The sequence below is a fragment of the Leptosomus discolor genome, chromosome 6 (genome assembly GCF_034619465.1).
Source record: "Leptosomus discolor isolate bLepDis1 chromosome 6, bLepDis1.hap2, whole genome shotgun sequence".
NCBI lineage: Eukaryota > Metazoa > Chordata > Aves > Leptosomiformes > Leptosomidae > Leptosomus > Leptosomus discolor.
In genome coordinates this window covers 42013692-42028642 of record NC_141396.1, presented here as the reverse complement: position 1 = coordinate 42028642, position 14951 = coordinate 42013692, and the positions used below count along the sequence as shown (strand labels likewise).

Below are 14951 nucleotides of genomic sequence, written 5' to 3'. Positions count from 1 at the left end.
TTTGTATTTTTATAGTTGGCTTCTAACTGGCAAGCACAGATGGCCATAGGTTATGAGGTTTGTATGTTTCTGAATTAAAGAAAACATTTATATGGTATTTTAAATTGCATTGTCTAAATCTCATGTGTTAACTACTCTGTGGGTTTTGATTTTAATTGCTCAGTTATAGTATGGAATTTTTGGAACCAGCTATTTTAATGTTTTGTTAATAATGGGAAAAATTTCTGTGCCCAGCTGTTGAATAATTGTAATATTTTTTCTCAAGTAACTTCTTGTTAAGTAATCAATCTTATTTTGAGGTAGTAGCAACTTTTTAAAGTTTTTTCCTGAAAAAAATTAATCAGAGTTGACACTGTGAGGACTTTTCTATTGCTGATAATGAAGAATGTTCTACCTCAAAGTCAGAATTGGTTGTTTCAGTGGTACTTCATAAAGGATTTGGGACTGTTCTAACCCAGAGCTTAAAAGGATTTTAGAGAAACCCTGTGAACTGCTGTTTGAAAGATCAGGCATGATCTGTCCATTCCAGTAAGTTCAGTACTATATAACTTTTTATTTTCCTCAGAATCCTAGCAAAAATGAGGACTAAACTCATTTTTCTAGGATGCGAATTCATAGCTTTTATTGCTATCTATTCTTGGTAGTCTGCCAGAAGCTGAGGAGGGCTAGGAGAATTGAATGGCAATAGGAATCTGAAGATACTCTATACTAATGTTTCCATAGTAGTAAATTTAGCTAATTTATGTAAAGTCAGTATACTGTTTCTCTCTGAAGTTAACTATACAACGTATTGTAACTTTAGAGGTCCCATAAAATAAAAACATAGCTCATGCTTTGTTAAATGAAATTCAAGTTATATGTGGTTATGAGGAAAAAAGTGGTAATTGAGGAGAAAAAATACTAAATACTAGATTCAAATTTTTCTTTTACCAGAAGGACTTTGCTCTTTCCATCTATTATTACAGAAATTTACATTGGAGTTTAGCCTTACTTCAGGCTCAGGGAAAAGATAGACTCACTTTTTTGCTGTCTTATGGTCTTAGGAATGTTTTCCTAAGGTTATTTTGGGGGGAGGGGGGAAGAAAATTACTGAACAAGACAGATTTATTAACTTTTTTTGGGTGCATGTAGTGTTAATGACATGGTTTCATTGCTTTTTAGACTATTCCTATTCTGGAAGACATTTCTTTTGACTTGAGTATTTTTTTTAACACCTAAATATAGTGGAATAACATGCTTAATGCTTAAGTCTGTTACTGTATTGCAGTTGTGTTCTGAAAATAAATTGTTATCCTGAAAGAACTCAAAGGGATTAGTTAGATGAGTCTCCAGCTGTTGTTTTAACTATATGCAATGAAATAGCTGATATAACTATATGCTGGTTAAAGAACAGGTGCTAAACCAGTTGCTTTAAGAAGAAATAATGTGAAGTAACTACCTGGGCAATGCTCAGATGGTTCATTTTTTTTGTGTTACAGAAGTATACTTACATGTCTGATGCCTCTGCTGCTTTCCAAAAGTTCAAGTTCTGAATAGATCAATGATTTAATACGGATATTTGACCACTAAGCTGCTACTATGCCATAAACCCAGTTTTCTTCTGAAGACCAGCTGAAGCTTGCTATCTGTGACTGTGTTATTTCTTTTTCTTTCTCTTTCTTGTGGTGTATGGTGTTCATCTGTATGCTTTGTTTAAATAATTCATTGTGAACTGTCAACAAAGTTGTGTAGGTGAGTATGTGTAAAATTGATCCTTCTTGTAATTCACTTGACTGCACTGGGTTTATAGAAATCAAACTGCAGTAAATGTAAAGCTTAGCATTATAAATTTGTTGAATTAAATACAACATTGAAAGGAAAAGTGGGTCTAAAGTTGGAAGCTGGTATGTAATTTTAATGCTTAAGTAGCATGGGGACTATCTCTCATTTGCTTTGTGTTCAGGAGGGCTGTATCTGCCTTTTACTTCCAGAAGACAGCTTAATTCGCAAGGCTGATTTCGTCAAGAGCTGAGTAGGGAAAAAAGTACTCAAAATCCTAACCAAAGTTGTAATTGTACAACCTTGCAAATATGTCTTTTCAGCAGCTGAAGCTTGCTGAAGAGTTCATCTTTATGCAGTACTACAATTTTTCTGCCAAGTGTGTTTTGTAGGCATTACTGTAATCTGTGCAAGTGGCTTCAAGGTATGGTACCTTTTGCAAGTCTCAGGCCTTTTTTTGTTTGCTTGTTTTACCTCTGTCTTCATGTGGTTGAATTTACTGAACACAAGATTTGCCCCGATTGCTTTGTATCTCCAAGGCCAGTCAGGGATATGCAGCAATCTAGTTTCCGTTCAGGTGGTGTCATGTTTAGCCTACCTAATTTTAGTCTGCTACATGCCACCAGTGGCTTAGTCTTATTAGTTATTCTTAAGTTCTAACACAATATCTGACAACTTAGAAGTTTGGAAACTTTTCATTAAGATGAGAGGTATCATCTTGCTATACATCTAAGACCATGATAGGTGGGCTTGTGTCACCTTTTGGAGATCAAAAATGTTCTTTATTCTTTTGCCTGTTGTAGCCTCTACCACTTACTGTTCAGCTGCTAAGTGTTACTAAGATAAAATAGTTTTGTATCTTGATTTAAATCACGAAAGATCAAATTGTCTGTTCACTTCCTGGAGTCTGTCTTTTGTGTCAGCAAAACGCACCACATCCTATGTTTCCATTCAGTAGGAAAGTGATACTAAAATCATATTGTAGGCTCTAGTGTACACTTTTAAAACAGGAACTGTGTTAGTTGATAGAATCTCATCTACATTTACATCTTGTTTAAGGTCCTGCGCTTTAGTGAGCTTTCAAAAGGTTATGCGATGTTGAAGACTCTTTCTGTGCCACTGGGTTTTTTTCAGCCTAGCTGAAGAAAGCTTCACTATCCAGTTTTTAATTAAAATTGGTGTTACACATATACCTATATGAACAGGAGGGAACTTCTGTCAGTGTGTTGCTCTTATGCCTTCCCATCATTACTGAGCCTTTGAAAACTCTGGGCAAAAGCAAAGGGTAGACCATGCCTTTTGAGACAGCACCCAACTGGTGATCTCCCTCCTAACATAGAGTAAAAGAGGTGCTGTTTTACACCTGTCTTGGTCTTGAAGTGGTGAAGACTTCCTAATGTTTTAGGTTTCAGATGTGGATGATGTGTGGTTTTTTGTAGAGCAGCAGGAAACAAGCTTTCTAGTGCCCTTTCATTTTTATCACTGGCAGCTTGGCCTGATCCATTTATTTCCTCTTCACTTTGGGGAAATATGGTGCCAGTGTGGGTCAAAGGCTTTTTTCACCCTCTATATCAGCAGAGGCAGTTATACAGCATTCAGTATGAGAAGGATAAAGTTAAAAAGTAGATAGGAGCAATATATAAATAATGTATGTAGAAGTAGGTTAAGAGACCAGTTGGACATTTTTTTTTTTTTTAGTAGTTAGTCTGAGGCTTTGCTTTTCCTGAAGCAGTCCAGCATTGAGATGTGCTTGGTGTCCTTGTGTCTGTTGTTGTAACTGACTTAAGAGTATTTTCACTTAACTTCCATTCCTTGTCCAGAAAATAACCTAGCTGTAATGAACTTAGCTGTTCCTAGGTCTGTTCCTATTTAAATTCTTGGGACATGGAAGAGCAGACCAGATCAGAACCACACTAATTCCGAGGCTTTCCAGCTCACGGTGCCATCTGGAGGGGTTCATTCAAGTTCAGTGCCCTTGGTTGTTAGCACTGACAACAGTATGCTCTAACTTGATACAGACTGCTAAAAAGATGAAGGCAACTGCCCTGTGTGCTGTTCCTCTCGCTGTCCTGGGTTGTCCTCTATGGTACTTCACCTGTAACTGTAAATTGTGGTGATCCAGTTTTTTTTTTTTCAGAGTGCTGCAAAGGACCAGCTGTCTCTGAAGCTGAAAGATTCTCAAGCTGATATTTAGGTAGAGACTATAGCGTTTCTTCTTTGCAAGTTTCTTAGCCTTACTGGCATCCTCTAATACTTGTGAGCCACTTGCGTCTCTGTAAGAGGAGACATTCTAAGGTCTGGCTCATGTTATTTGGGAAAATCTGACTGTGAGTGCAACATAAAAAAAATAGATTGGAAATACCTCATTGCTGGATGATTATTTTCTTGTTCATTCAGCCTAATGTTTCCCATTTAGTAAATTCAGCATCTGTTGAAATGAAGAAATAAACTAAAGCTCCATTTGCCTCAACATATAAGCAGATTGAGACTTGCAAAGAACACTAATTCTTTACTTAGTGTTTCGATTTTCAGCTATGTGATATAATATGTTGAACATATTTGCAGGTTCCTCGCTCAGTTGTCATCTTTCTGTAGATTTTAATCTCAGGATTTGGAAGGAGTTGTGATACTTTCCTATTTGATTAGCAAAATTGATCCTATTCTATTATTCTATCAACTTCACTAGAAAAATGTCTGTTTATCCTCTGCATTTGGTAATTTTCTGTTTATCTCCTTCTCGGCTATCTTTTTCTTAATATAGGCATCAGGAACCTAGCAGATGTCGGTAGCACTGTAAATTTGCCTACATTGCAGGAGTTAGAGCTTTGGCCACACTACCCTCAGTGCTTAGACCTTTTGAGACTATGACAAAAAGTGACAAAGTGCCACTTCCTTCCGTACCAATTAGCCTGTTCAACACCTCTTTAGGAGGCAGACTGTCAAGCTTTTACAAAACTTGTTGGCCTAACAGCAAATTAATTTTAAACAGCCTGGGCAAGTCTTTGCTGCCTAAACCACTTAAACTTCTGTTGGTGTCTCCCAGACTGTCTTCCTTATTCCTTTTGAGGGCCTCTTATCTACTGCTGTGGAACATAAAAATGTTACTGTATATTGGAATCATAAAACCAGGTCACAGGTGAGAGAGATTACAGCACGTGTTTTTTCAGTTATCCAGGGGAAGGTGGAATAGATAACCTGAGACTTAAACCACTGCAGACCTCCAGCTTCTGAACCATGGCAAAATTTGATTCAGGTTGGCCTTTTTTAGTTTGTCCCTGTTGGCTTGCAAGACATCTAAGTCAAGACTTCATGGGCTGTATCTGTGCTTTTTAGGTGATCAAAACAAATCCCAACCCAGGGCCCTGCTTTTTGTCCTTTGTGTGTCACTTTCTCGGTAATCATTCAGAAATTATACCTTATTCAGTGATGAGGATTAGGAGCATTATAATTGGAAAAGCCTGAGCCTTTCTATCACAGGACTGTCTGTGATCTTCCACGAGTTTCATGAGGCACCTGAGTGTCAAGGATAAAGAGCAAAATCAGCTGTTACTCGCTCCTGGAAAACGGTGATGGAATTTTTAACAGGATTCAATACTGCTTGGAGGATCCAGGGTCTTACCAGCATGATGGGAAAAGCTGGAGGCAATGTGCTTGCAGATTAGCAGATAGCAAAAGATGACTTGCCCTAGATAGATTTTAACCATCTGAAAAACCATGCAATGGTAAAGTTGCATCACTGCTGACTATGTTCCTGATGCTTTCCCAGGGTAAGGTGCTTATTCTCTGTCACTACTCAGAGGTAGATCAATGCAGAGAGCCTTCAGCTTCTGGTTTTGGATCCTCCCTCCTCCATGAGTAACTCCTGTGTTTACATCTTTTGCTCTTGCTTTCAGCTTTTGTAAAACTCGACAGAGACTTGACATTGAATTGTTCCAAAACTGCAGATCCAGAACTGACAGAAGCAGTGTTAAGTTCTTCACAGACTTAGTTTTGGCATCATCAAGCTGATGTGCCTGGAAGACAGGTGAGGTGGGTTGACCTTAGCTAGGCACCAGGTGCCAACCAAAGCTGTTCTGTCACTCCCCTTTCTCAGCTGGACAGGGGAGAGAAGAATATAACAACAGGCTCATGGGTTGAGATAAGGACAGGGAGATCACTCACCAGTTACCATCACAGGCAAAAGAGACTCACCTTGGGGAAAAAGTTGATTTAACTTATTACCAATCAAATCAGAGTAGGATAATGAGAAATAAAACCAACTCTTTAAAAGACCTTCCCCCCACCCCTCCCTTCTTCTTAGGCTCAACTCTACTCCCAGTTTTCTCTCCCTCCTCCCCCCAAGCAGCACAGGGGACAGGGAATATGGGGGTTGTGGTTGGTTCATCACACTTTCTGCTGCTCCTTCCTCCTCAGGGGGAGGGCTCCTCACATGCTTCGCTTGCTCCAGTGTGGGGTCCGCCCCATGGGAGACACAGTCCTCCATAACTTCTCCAACATGAGTCCTTCCCATGGGCTGCAGTTCTTCACAAACTGCTCTAGCATGGATCCCTTCCATGGGATGCAGTTCTTCAGGAACAGACTGCTCCAGCATGGGTCTCCCATGGGGTCACAAGTCCTGTCAGCAAACCTGCTCCAGTGTGGGCTCCTCTCTGCCTGGCTCCATGGGTCCTACCAGGAGCTTGCTCCAGTCTGGACTTCCCATGGGGTCACAGCCTCCTTCAGGTGCATCTGCCTACTCTGGCGTGGAGTCCTCTGTGAACTCCAGGTGGATATCTGTTCCACTGTTAACCTCCATGGGCTTCAGGGCGACAGCCTGCCTCACCATGGTCTTCACTGCAGGCTGCAGGGGAATCGCTGCTCTGGCTCCTGGAGCACCTCCTGCCCCTCCTTCTTTGCTGACCTTGGTGTCTGCAGAGTTGTTTCTCTCACATAGTCTCACTTCTCTCTCCTGGCTGCTGTTGTGCAGGGTTCCTCTCTCCTCCCCGCCCCCACTTCTTAAATATATTATCCCAGCGGCACTACCACAGTCACTGATGGCCTCGGCCTTGGCCAGCGGTGGGTCTGTCTTGCAGCCAGCTGGCATTGGCTGTATCGGACATAGGGGAAGGTTCTAGCAGCTTCTCACAGAAGCCACCCCTGTAACACACACACACACCCGCTACCAAAACCTTGCCACACAAACCAAATACCACAGGGTAAAGGAATGTATAGTTGTATCAGCTTGTGTTTCTTTCATGTTTTGTCCACAGTGGAAAACCCGTTTTTCTAGAAATACAAAACCAGGAAGTAGATTTGTGTTTTAATTACAGTTTTAATTCTACAAAATTTATTTTCCTTATTTGCCATGACTGCTGGTGGACTTTTTCCTGCTTGTCGTTGAGATATAGATAGATCCTCTACTCTAATTCCTGACTCTCATTCTCTGAAGGAATTAGGTATTTGAGACTCCCCTGTCTTGATGTGAGCTTCACAGAGTGTATTTGTTCAGCAATAGCTTTTTGATACGCTGCTTTTCTCATTTCTAGTTTTTAAAATTTGATTAAAAATGTGAATTTGAAGCTATGTTGCATTGGTAGTTGGACAGTTTTGTGTGTATGTGAATGTGTGGAGTAAAAAGTGCTATGATTTGTGCATACATCCATCACTACTGGTGTAGTTTTTTCTAAAGTATTAAATGCTCATAAAGAAGTTGTCATGTGAGAACTTGAGTAATCGAACACCTCAGTCTGCATATGCTTGTAGCTTCCATATGTGCCAATCTTCAGCAATGTTTAAATGGGAAAAAAAAAGGTCTGTTTATAGCTGCCATGGTAGAGTTTAATCTGGTAATTCTGAAGAAGTGAAAGTCAACAACTTAATGTTGAAAGGAGAGAAATCTGGCATGCCCAGATGCCTCAGTTAAAATACGCAAAATAGTAGAGGAAAGACATGGGGTAATTCACTTGTCCTTGAGCTACACGTCTAATTTTGTAGACAAATAAAGACTGTAAAGCTGCTTTAAAGAAGCCAACTTAACTTCCCATTACAGAAGATTTCAATCAAGTTGGGGAGCAGAGTTCTTGACCAGTGACATTACATGTCTTTAATTTTTAAATAATAAAAGTTAAAAAAGAAAAAAAAAAAGGCAAGATCTCTCAGTTACACTTGAAGTAAGGTCATGTACTTTATGTCATTCTGTCATTTGGACAAATTCTGCTTATCTTTTGGATAAATTGAAAATATTTTGTTGAGGCGAATTTACAGTTTTAGGAGAAAGTGCTAATGTCGTAAGAAGACAACTGGAACCTTCACCCTTCCCATTTTTGAGAAGCTAAATCTATGGTGGTTGTGTTTGGGGTTTTTTTCTTAAACTTTGAAGTCAAGAGGTGACCATCCTTTCTTTTCCTGTTCAGAATTTGAGGACTTTATAAGCTTTAATAGATTTTTGGTGAAATAATGAAAGTTGCCTGTTTAAAAAATAGGGAAAAAAATAAATTGACCTAATTAGGGATGCAGTAGGGAGGAAGTGAGTATTAAATACATAGATGAACATATTTGGCTCAGCAAATCTGCAGGTCCTCCCCCTGTAGACAGAGTGGGAGCCATATGCTAAGCTGTCAGTCATCCTGAGAATGGAGAGGAGGCTGGAGAAGCCCATGAAGAAATACAAATAAAGGGCCGTCACTATAAACTAGCCAGAAGTCAGAACTGATCTGTCAGCGATGCATTTGTTTAGATTGGGGTTTCTCAACTGTCTTGGGGCCAGATGAGAAGTGGAGAGAACTTCACATGATGGCTCGCACTGTAACACAGTGGTGACTGGGAAGCAGGATCCCTGTGTCCTGCTCCATTCGGGTGTCACTGACCAGGTTGGATGGAAGCCTGGCTTTTGTGATTGGTGAATATCACAATTAAACATGCTATCTCTTCTGTAGCTTTTTCTTAAAGTTGCAGCAGACTTGTTAAAAATACGTGATATTTGGGTATTAGTTGATGTAAAATGTATTTAAAGCTTTAGGGTCTTTATTTGCATGCATTACATTTACATTGGAGCTATATTTATAAAACGTACTGTAGCACTTAATGTTGGACTCTTCAGTTGGAAAATAATGATTTTTTTGTTTCCAGATTTTATTGGTAGGATCTGTTTAATTTTGAATTTTAATTGTTAAAACCTGCCATGCTGCTTTTTCTTATTTGAACAGAAATTCTGTTCTTGTTAAGAAAAAAATATTTTAAATGGATTTTCTTGTGTAAACCAATATAAAGTGATTAAAAGTGATAAGCTCTTCAAAAGAGAGTGTCTTACAGTATTTGAATAGCTTACATACTAATTGGTTTTTCAACTGTGTGCCTGGCTCACCTGTTACTTTTTGTTCATCAGCATGTTTTGCTACAAGGTAGTGTATCTTACTGTTTGTTTTTAGACTATTCCCTCTTGTGAGTTTTGCTATTTCTTTATGAAGTTTTCAGTAAGTTTCAGTCTGGTTTTTGAGTTCTGACATAAGCTTTTTATAAAACTTTATGATACTAGGTGGAGGAATGGTTTGCTTTTATCTTTCTGGTTTAAAATTTAAAAGTAATTTCTGTAAATTAATTTTGAAGTGTTTATTATTATAAAATTGAAAAGTGAGATCAGAGATTGTCTCATTGCATTTGTCCTTTATAATGGCATTTGTACTTTTACCCTTGAATGTTTTGATTTCTAGGTTATCAGTCTGTGGAACAATAACTTGCTGGTATGAAGCCGAAAAGGGATTCATTAATGGATTGTTGTTTTACATTTAAGAATATTTTTTAAAGCAAACTATTTAAATGAAAGAATGATCTGAATGTGTCTCAGATCTGCAGCATTAACTTCCAACTTGTTTTCAGTAGCATATAGTTTGAAGCTTTATGTAGAACAGCTGGTAAGCCTTTATAGATGATGTCATTAGTAATAAAGAGGAAAACTTTCACCTTTAACAAGATTTTGTCTTCTATATAGCTTGCCCAATTTAGGCAGCGGAAGGCGCAAACTGATGGTCAGAGTGGATCAAAGAAGCAGAAAAAGAAGAAGAAAACAGCAAACATCAAAGATGAAGAATCAATACAAGACGGGATTGGTACTGATCAATTTCGAGGTGATGAAACATCCACATGCAGCAGCCAAAGGGAGGTGGCCCCTACTGCTGACTTTGCTGTTATCAGGACTTTGTATAGTGGAGAATTTATCCAACACAGCCAGACTTACACCACTAAGGTAAGTTTGTCTCAGGCTGTAAGCAGTTACTTGGGTGGGGGCAAAATAGTCCATTAATTTTGAGAGTAGGAATAAAGGAATTATATGAGATTTTGGATATTATTTTCTTGCCTCCTCTGTCTGTCCTTAATATGTCCAGAGAGGGCACTTTCTACCTGTCTGCTGGCATCAAGTTTTCTGTGGTAGTTGGTATACTGTAGATCATGGAAAGTTTGGTGGTACTGCTGTACTCCCTAAATGGGAAAACATTCTTTTTGTTTTATTGCTTCATTTTATACATTCTGTTTTATTAAAAGTTTACAAGTTGCGGTGGATTTTTGATCACTGCAGCTATGGCTACAGCAGAATGTAAAACTAAATGTCTTTCTTGTATCCATAGTGTAATTTGACTTTCTGGTTAACGAGGAGGAGGAATCAATTTGGAAAACACTACTTAGAACTGGATGGCTTATGTGACTGATAAACAGATACTCTACTTTCACTACTTAATGAAATATAATCCTAATTGCAAGTGACTGAAAGTACCTGCTCCAGGAAGGTTGTAAGATGCCCCGTGTGATATACCCTGGCAGTCCAGTTCAGTTCTGAGTGGACATGAATTCACATAAAGTAATATGTTGCTCCAGATATGAGGGACAAGAGATACAGATGTTACTTACAGAATAGATTGTTCCACTCGTGAAAGCATTGCCTCTAAAAGGACGAGTACCATTCTGAACAAGTGTCCCAGCCCATATTCCCAGCTCTGTGCACACATGGATGCAGTATTTTCTGAAAAATGTAGTCTAGATGAATGCTCTGCATTACTGAGAAGTAATAGAGAAATGACACTTTTAAAAAATTCCTTGTATTTGTGTTTAAAAAAAAAAGGTTACCCTGGTGGAGGGGCCCAGAGACTAAATCACACATGCAAATAAAAACATCTACAGTAATTGATCCACTTATTTTACGATTTTAAGCCTACAGTATATCAGTACACTAGATATTTTGAACTTTATAGATACATCCCTTTAATATGTAGCTTTTCATACTTAGAAAGGTCATGTTAGGTCTTCAAAACTGTTTGTAGTAACTCAGTAAAACTGTCTGTTCCACTCATAGGTTTTCCTTGAGGAGGTAATAAATTTTTCTAAAGCTTATTTAGTACCAGAATGACTGTTTTCATAGGTGAAGACGAGACTTTTTTGCCTTCTAGGAAAAGAGAAAGGTGTACTTCATGAAATGCAGTGGGTCATCTACAGCTAAAGAGAGAGGACTGCTAGGGCAGAGAGCTGTTTCGAGGGAATCGCTTAAACTGTTGTCTTAACAATATTATAGTCTACATAAATACAGTAACTGTATGAAGAAACTTTCTTAACCAAATATATTTTGAAATACGTCATGACTGCATGTTACAGATGGACTCCACTGACATGCTTGCTCTTAGTCAGGATAAATCCTCTCCTGCAGTTGGAAAAACAGGGTAAAGTACAGAATCATAGAATAATTTAGGTTGGAAGGGACCTCCACGGTCATCTAGTTCAATCCTGTGCTCAAAGCAGGTCTAATTAGATCAGGTTGGTCCTGGTAGCCTATGTTGGCCTCTGAATGCTAAGTACAAGACATAGATGATTTTTAAAATGGAAAAAATATCTACGCTGCAGTTGCTAAAAATTGTGTATATATATTCTTGAGATTGGGTGTTTTTTCTGAGGTCTGCCTTATTCCCAGAGCGACTTATCTTATGTTTAAATAAATAAATATAGACGTGCATAGATGTTTTTCTTTGTTCTTAATGTAGCTTTAAAAGAATAAGCATGGTGATTAGTGTTTATTTGCAATTTGACTATCCTGAATTGCTTATGTCTTAGTGACTTTAAAGACAGTATTCACTTCCATCAAAAAAAAAGCTGCTTCCAGTTGGTAGAGCACTTTTCTTTGTTACATGGTGTCTATGGCCTGCTTATTCATGTTAAATAAGTAATTGGTATTTTGGAGTTGGAAGATGACTGCTAAATTCTCTATCTGTGCAGTATTAATAGAAGAGGAAAAATTCAGAAATAGTTTCAGTGAATCTCAGAACTTACTGTCTTTAGTCTTGCACGTGCAATGATTTGGACAAAGAGCCTGTATTACAGTAATTGGATTAGAGCTTGCTTATTTGAAGTGGCAGGCAATGTAATAGGCAGTTTCAGGCTAATCTCTGCAATGGAGAATTACAAACAGCTTCTTTGAGCTGTTTGCTTTTTCACCCAACATTAAATCTTCATAGGCTGCTATGTCAGGAAAGTAAGGCAAGATTACTGGATGCATTATGCAGGATTATTTTCTAGCTAAATTTTGATTCCACTGACTTGTGAATTCCACTGAATGAAGAAATATTTAGAATTGTTCTGTCTGTACTGCAAAATAGACTCAGAACATCTGAGTATACTGCCTGTCTCTAAAAAGCCTGACTGGGCTCTACTGTGGTAGTTGTGTGGATAGAAGTTTATCTCCCTGCAGTTTTTCTAGTATTGTTTTTTAGTCCCTTGTGGAATTAGCATGTCCAAATAAAAATAACAAATTCTCTTACTCAATATGAATAACAGAAAGTGGAGTAGAGATACTCCTCTGGGAGCTTATTCCCCATCTGAAGTTAGATGAGTTCCTTTTCAGAGAGGGCAAAGGTCTGTTCAGAGAATTACAAGTTATATTTTGCAGTCACCCCTTTCCTTCCCCCTCTGCTCTGTTCCTCCATCCCGGTGTAGTCCCTTGCATTACAGAAGAACTCTGGAAGAACTGTCATTGCTTTTGTCCTTATCCATTCCATTTTACCTTCTGTCTGAACTTATTTGTAATTTCTGTAAGGTTTTCCCTTCTCTGTCAGAGGAACAGTTTATTTACAAGATGTATTAGAGAAATGCCAGTTGGTATTTCTTGGTTAAAGTCTCTGGGTCTTAACTTGTTTCATGTTAAATGCCTTTTTTCTTGGGTCTTACAAAGAGAATAATATGTTGAGTTTTTGTCTTTATTCTATTGCACCTTGGTGTCATCTTGGTTTTGACATTTATAGTGTCCTTTTCCATGTAGAGGTAAAAGTAATCTAGAAGACATAGGCCAGGAAATAAATTAGATCGGTGACACTCTTTGGTTTAGGATTGCTTCTTTTTGTGACTTCCTACAATTAGAAATGGAAGAAAGCAAAAGCTACTTCCAAGCTAAATAATTGCTGAGATCACGTTCTCTGAGAAGTCTTGAAATGATGCATTGGAGCGGACTGCTTTACAAGAATGTACTAATGCTAGGAAAGCAAAAGAAATTAACCTGTGGCATGGTAAAATTGTCCTTGAGTCACCTGGGTAGTAAAAGCTATTATACAAAGCTTCTTAGAAAAGAAAAGTTCCAAGTTCTATGATGAAGAATACCTGCTAATTGACTAAAGTTGGATTAGTAACTCGTCTTTTGTTTTTCACAGGACAAATCTGTTTGGTAATAGTTTTAGAGTAGCTTAACTGTTTGCTCAAGTAGGTGGTAAAGTTTGTAGCTGCATGTTCATTGTTTCATTTCTGTAACTTGCTCCAGTTGTTAGTGCCTGAGATTTGACAGGCAAGGGAATAGAAACAGAGTAAGAGGAGACACCGGGTAGGGTTCCTGAGAACTAAGGGAGAAAAGTGAAAGAAATATGGAAACATAAGCAGTATGGAGAAACAGAGATAACACGTCAGTGAGAAACGGTGTAGGTGGCAAGGGAAGGTAAGGCATTCCTATGATAGAAGCATGAAAACAAAGAGCAACCAAAGGCTTTAACTAGAGAAGAGGTAATCTGGGATGTACAGTAAGATGGAGGATTTGAAAAAGAGGGGTGGATAAGTAAAATGTAGTAAGAATTAGCCCAGTCACTTCAGGTAATCTAGCATCCCTTGAAAAATGTTTTGAAATTGGTGAATGAAGATAAACAACTGTTTGGAAATGGTCCGTTCAACAGTAAAGTCAGTGCCACAACAGGATGTAATAGATTCTCAGCAGTGTGTGATTCTGAGTGAAGCCAGTGATCTTTCCATTCACTGTCTGGCCAGAAAATTGCCAGGATATCTTACCAATTTTCTTTGATGCATAAGGCAGCCTCTGGTATGATGCCTGCCTTTATCTCTGTAAATATTGATGTATAATAGATTTACTGTCACAGAAATTACCTGCATTGAAGAATGGTCTTTGCAGATTTACAGAGTATGTCACAGAATCATAGAATCATTCAGGTTGGAAAAGACCTTTGAGATCCAAGTCCAACCATCAACCCTACTCTACCAAGTACACCCCTAAACTGTATCTCCAGGCACCACATCTAAATGACCTTTAAACACATTAAGGGATGTCATTTTAGATTAAACATTTATAAGGCTGTATTACCAAACAATAGAAACTTAATTAAATGCTTAGGTTACCTTTGTTGATGATGTCTTCTGATGCAGGAAGTTTATACACTGAGGAGTGCGATACGTCTCTGCAGATTAAGATTTGGCAGTGGTTTATCTCCACTAAGATGTACTCTATTTAAATCTGATTGTAGTCAGTTGGTTTGGGTAGGGTAGTAAATTACCAGGGAATACATTCCTTTGAATTGAATGGTTTTTGGAACTAAGAAAGGCATGACAAAGCAGTATATAAGAATAGCACTTCATATTCAGAATGAATACAAATATTCTACAGGTATTAAAGACCCATAAAGTTCAGGATGACCTGAAGAGAGGGTTTCAGGACTGGGATTTTCGGTTTATGTTCTTTTTGCCTCCCTTGCTAGTCGCAGTCCTCTTTAGTCTTACTCAGGTTGTGATCATCTATGGATCACTAATGACCCATGTGAAACTGACCAAGCTAAAATAACTTGATTTTGCTTCTATCGCTGGCTAATACACCAATGCAGAATCTTGTAGTTACATTTTTGTAACAGCTTACACTTAGGTCATAAAGTCAATAATTTACTTCAGGTAGAATTCGTTTCCATGAATACTCG

The 14951-nt window shown here is 38.3% G+C and overlaps 1 protein-coding gene across 1 annotated transcript in view; it reads left to right on the top strand.

Annotated features, from left to right (window-relative positions):
* Positions 1-7565: 7565 nt before the first annotated feature.
* Positions 7566-14951, top strand: part of AKAP9 (A-kinase anchoring protein 9) — a 98683-nt gene continuing 91297 nt past the window's right edge. Inside the window, exons 1-2 of the mRNA XM_086467319.1 lie at positions 7566-7583; positions 9725-9979. Coding sequence (XP_086323445.1) covers positions 7566-7583; positions 9725-9979 — 273 coding nt within the window. The remainder of the gene's footprint in view (positions 7584-9724; positions 9980-14951) is intronic.